The sequence below is a fragment of the Sparus aurata genome, chromosome 13 (genome assembly GCF_900880675.1).
Source record: "Sparus aurata chromosome 13, fSpaAur1.1, whole genome shotgun sequence".
Lineage (NCBI taxonomy): Eukaryota > Metazoa > Chordata > Actinopteri > Spariformes > Sparidae > Sparus > Sparus aurata.
In genome coordinates this window covers 4,723,136-4,728,665 of record NC_044199.1, presented here as the reverse complement: position 1 = coordinate 4,728,665, position 5,530 = coordinate 4,723,136, and the positions used below count along the sequence as shown (strand labels likewise).

Below are 5,530 nucleotides of genomic sequence, written 5' to 3'. Positions count from 1 at the left end.
AGATTTCATGATTTTTACAGTAGCTGCGTTGTATCACCTGGCTTTGTCTGCGATGTCACAGCAAGAAACGTTTTCATCCGTGTCTTTAGGGGTCAGCCTCCCACCAGGTAGCAAAGACTCCGTTATTCTGCCCCAGAAATGCAAGAACACACCGTATCCATTAGTCCTGCATCAGTCAGACAGTAAGAGGACGACTTTTGTTGTTGTTTGCTTGAATGGTTTTCCATTGCTCATAGACAAATAAAGATAGAGTGAAGTTTTGGTTCCAGTAATCAACTTTCTCAGAAAAGTATGTTGCAAAAGCCAAAGGACATCTTCAACCAAGATATCACAAAGTCTGACAGGTTTTCTCTACCATGCAATACCCACACTATTCATTTATCAGCGCAATTCAATCAATCCAAGTAGCAGACACTGTAGAGAAGAATGTCTAGTATTGAGTAATTCAGACAAGTACAGAAAAATACTCTTTTTTTTTTAGCAATTTTAGCATGGCATATGGATGGCATATAAAAAAGCACAAAATGTGTAGCAGGTCATCTGGCCGGTGTGAATGGTTGCAGCATCATCAGTATTTGCAGTTATCATGTTAATCATATCCAATGCTGAAGAAAGCGGAGCAGGCAGGCAGGCAGCAGTACACAGGAACAGCTGTCAAAATTCAGCTGTTGCTGTTTTATCTGATGAAAAATGACTGTTGATGTCTGAATGACAGTCTGATGAATTCTTCTCTGCGCTAGTAAACACCTCTAAAGTCCAACCCAGAGACTATACAGCTTATTTACTGAGGCCATCGCAAGGATGATCTGAACTCTGTCTGTCCTTTGCTCCCTCCTGCATATATGCACTCTTCAATACCTACAATACAAATACTTATCATGTCTAAATGTGTATCCTTTTTATTTCTTTCACCTCATTTATGTTTTTTACTCCTAGTCCAGGTACAGTCCACACATATTGTTTGTGTATGCAACAAATAAAACCTTTGAAAAGGCATCAAGGCCTAACTTGGCTCGACTACATTTGTTTGAAAACGTTAATTACTAGATAGATAGATAGATAGATAGATAGATAGATAGATAGATAGATAGATAGATAGATAGCTTTATTTGTCCCTGAGGGGAAATAAGGTCATCGTAGCAGCAGTATAAGTAAATCAGAAATACAAATAAATCAAAAATACAATCGAGAGGTAAGGGAACTACAGGATGAGTGACTCAGAGCCAAAGTATCACATTTTCAAATAAATTTAGTTTATCAGCAATCAATATACAAACAAATAACACTAATCTAATAATTTTTGAAAAATGTATACTGCATTTTATTTTTATTTACCAACAAGGATTTTAATTTGAAAAGAATAAACGGAAGTACTGATCCTTCCTTCCGGTGGGTCTCGCGAGCAGCCGTTGTAACGTGTTGAACTTTCATTATCTTTGACAGGTAACCAGCTCCTCCGTGTCGTTTATATCTCCTGAGATATTATAGCAGTTTATTTTATCTGCCCAGTTCAAGTGTTTAACTTAATGAAAACGACTTGTTATTTGTTTTATGTCCTCCGAGCTGTAGTTGAAACTAACTTCTCCGGCTAGCGATAGCTAAGTTTAGCTAGGCTAACCTCTGAATGGCGCCCCTCCGGGTCCTGTGCATCCACGGGTACCGTCAGAACGGCAGCTCGTTCCGGGAGAAGACGGGAGCTCTGCGGAAGCTGCTGAAGAAACAAGTGGAGCTGGTTTACCTGAGTGCACCGCACAGTGTGCAGCAAGGTGGGTCCTCCACCTCACACTGTCCCCCTGAACACTCACAGCTAGGACAGCTAGCTAGGTGACTTCATGTTATTGACAGTGAAGTGGTGACATGAAGCTTCCTCTCACTTTATTCTACACTGACTTCTCATCGACGTGTTTGTATGTTTTGAACAAAGTAAACAGTTTAACCGAAGAGCAAACTCTGGCATAAACAGTACTCAATTACTTCTTAGATATAGTCATGATTATCTTAATAAATGTAGCTCTTTGGTGTTTATTAGTTGCCTTTTACCTTGTGTCAAAATCTCCATCAACCACTAACGAAGTACAATTTACTCTAGTGCTGTTAATTACAATTTTGCAGTACTTTACTTGAGTATTTCCAGTTTCTGCTTCTTTATAAATGTATTTGATACACTTAGTTACGAGTTGCTTTGCAGATTCAGATGAGCAGTTAGATAAAAGCTATTAATTGTGACATGTTACCTCTCAGGTATTGTTGTAAGCGGGACATAGTGTGAGAGGACGTTTTTAAATTAGTTTATTTTATCTCCAACCTGCCAGTGTCGATAATCAGTTCTTCCCCTACCTATACTACACTATGTACATGGTCAATCTGAAAATAGCTTCCTTATTGTATGCAAACTATGTATAAGAATTTCGAAAATCCCTTCAGTATGTCACAGGCAACACTCACAACACAGACATTTTAGGTTTTTATGTTTTCATAAGGAAATAATGTTGTAAATTAAGCAGTAAATGTTTGTATTTGTGTCCAAAGATTTGATTTCAGAAGTGCGTCCCATTTGGATGTATATTTAATAGAGTAAAATTAACACTTTCTTCTTTCTTTTTTTCCTAAGCTCCGGATAAGGAGAATGGTTCCTGTCCTGGAGTTGGAGGCGATGAGGACCAGAGGGGCTGGTGGTTTTCTGATGTCCAGGCTCGGAGTTTCAGCGCACAGCAGCAGTGTGAGGAAAGCTTGGGACTTGACGAGAGCTTGACGACTGTAAGAGAAGCTGTGAAGGTCCAAGGTCCATTTGATGGCATCCTGGGCTTTAGTCAGGGAGCTGCTTTTGTGGCCATGGTCTGCTCTCTTCAGGAGCAAAAACTGGAGCCAGAGTTCAACTTCCGCTTTGCCATACTTGTCGCTGGTTTCCGCAGCGCGTGTAAGGAACACCAGACGTTCTACAGTACTCCCCTCCTGATCCCATCCCTGCATGTGTTTGGACTGGAGGACCGAGTCATCCCTGACAACATGAGCAGGGAGCTGCTTCCCTCCTTCCAAGACCCGCAGGTTCTGACACATCCGGGTGGCCATTTTGTTCCAGCTGCTTCTGCTCACAGACAAACCTACCAGGATTTTCTCAAGAAATTCTAGTGAAAATTAACACTGAGAATTCCCAAAGACAAAGGCTCCCAAAGGACATTGATTATTAATCATGGAGAAAACTTGTGATAACAAGGCAGTTTGAGTTAAAATGCCAAGTTCAGTCCAAGCACTGTTTTCGTTTCTCCTCTGGTCTGATCCATCCATGACAGTTGAATGACAGCTGTCCATCTCAGGGAAGACGTCCTCTGACAGATAATAAATTAAGTGATAATTATTTATCAAATGTTCTCTGGTCTCTGTTGGGAGTGGTGTAAGTTTTTCTTGGTGTTTTTAAACATTATTTTTTGCATTTTTGGGCCTTTTATTGAAACGAGGTGTGACATGCAACAAAGGTTATCAGTGACCGTTGCAGCCATGCGACACACATTTCAATCACACAGCTGCCAAGGTGCTCCTCCTGTGCAATATCTTTCAAGCTACCTTTACTGAAACTGCATTGCCTGAGTCTTTGCTAACTCATGATACCCTTTGAAAGTTTGGAATGACCTGCCTTTTTACAGATAGATATTATTTTGTATGAATTGTTTGCATTGCATTGTTTTAAAAGACAAAATGCTGTAACATGGCTCGAGCAGGCTGACAACCTAATGAGCAGAAATAGACAAAGATACTTCTGAGCAACAGTGAAATAATGATATAATTAATCACCAGTCATTGGTAAAAGAAAGAGGACATTAAGCATCACAATCTGGGCATATTTAATTATGAATAAGTTTCTGTTTCTGTTTCAGTGTCATGTATTCTTTAAACTTAAAAGATAAAAATAGAAAGTTTCAGTCGAGGGTTAGCTCTATTCAAACTAGATGTACGAATTACTTACCGTGACCTTACAAGTTACAGTTTAAACCTGCTCAGTCTAACAGCTGAGTCGACTGCAGAGGGCCCAAAGAAAAAACAGGTTAATGGATTTATTCAGAACCAAATCATAACATTGTGGTTTAGTAAACATCCAAGGTCATTTAGCTTTTCCGTATTGGAAAACCAACTCAAAATATTTTGTAGTTTGGGAGACAGTGACTCAACAGTAATTTTCCCTGTCAAGCAACAGGGTGGCGACGTCGACTAGATAAATGTTTATTTAATACTTTTTCGGGCCAAAACGTTCTATCATTTAATTTATAGAGTTATTCTGGTCTTATCGATATTTGTTGTTATTGAAGAAAGGATAAAAAACACAAACACAACAGGTCATTCCAAACTTTTGGATGCTAATAATAATAAGTGGAATATATTTAAATTCATCACAGCAGGAAAAGCACACGTTTTTTCCTGCTGTTAACACATCTATGAAATCTATGAAAAGCTGACATTTAAATCAGCTTTTCAACTCTTACATCTTCTCCAACTTGGACATGACAAGTAACATAATAACTAAAGTACTCAGGAATTCCACGTTGAAAGAAATCGAGATGAGTTAAAGGCTTCAGAACGCTTCCAACAAAACAAATGTTTCGGTGCCAAAGTATCTCCACCAATGTCTTATCCTCCTCATGGCTGCGTCCGTCTGCCTGCTGTGTTTTACGGGCACTCGGACTCTTGCACAGCTAATCAGACACATCGTATCAAAGGCGTTCACTTTCTGTCGGTGCACAACAAAACTGACAGAAATCATTTTGTCGTGTCCGAAGAATGAAAACAGCCCACGTGGCTAGCTGCTGGCTAAAGTTAGCCTGATTGCCTCAGAAAGGTACAACATTTTCAAACACTGTAATTCGATCTAACCCACGCTTTGTTTGAAGCGTACTGAGGCCTTTACACAGAGCGTCACATGGAAGCAATCAGGGAAATTTTCGAAATTTGTTTGGGAACACGATGAATATTAGGAACATATTATAAATCATTCATTTTCCAAGAAACAACGAGTGTATTTTCCATTTTTCCCCTGCAGTGATTTATTTTTTCTAAATTATTATTTGGGCCTTTTGTGTGGCTTTATTGATAGGACAGCTTCAGAGATAACAGGAAGCAGGATGAGACAGAGGGGGGCGACACGCGGCGAAGGGCCCCGGGCCGGGACTCAGACCCGGGGCCGCTGCAGCGAGGACGAAGCCTCTGTACGTGCATTCATTTCAATATGAAAGCTAAAAAGCGTTTTCCCGTTCATAAAAACATCTCCGCGCCAGGATGGCACAGACAGTGTTGGGTTCTGGGAACACTCTGCCATGATTGTGGAAAGTTATGAGAAGAATTTTACATCAGCGCCACAGTGGAAACCTTGATTTAATAAGCTTGAGTAACAATTTGCTTAACATTTTGCAAACTTGACTTGAGTATTGTGACAGCTGTGCAACAGATCCTCAGCAGATAGTTACTAAAAAAAATTGTCTTGGCGCCAAAATCTTTACACACGATTATGTTGTTAATGACTGGTTCCGCTCACAGTGAGTCT

The 5,530-nt window shown here is 39.9% G+C and overlaps 1 protein-coding gene across 1 annotated transcript; it reads left to right on the top strand.

Moving 5' to 3' along the window:
* Positions 1 to 1,360: 1,360 nt before the first annotated feature.
* ovca2 (OVCA2 serine hydrolase domain containing) lies at positions 1,361 to 3,365 on the top strand. Its single transcript, XM_030437151.1, has 2 exons — positions 1,361 to 1,766; positions 2,612 to 3,365. The coding sequence occupies exons 1-2, from the start codon at positions 1,625 to 1,627 to the stop codon at positions 3,127 to 3,129; spliced, it is 660 nt and encodes a 219-aa protein (XP_030293011.1). The 5' UTR covers positions 1,361 to 1,624; the 3' UTR covers positions 3,130 to 3,365.
* Positions 3,366 to 5,530: the final 2,165 nt, after the last annotated feature.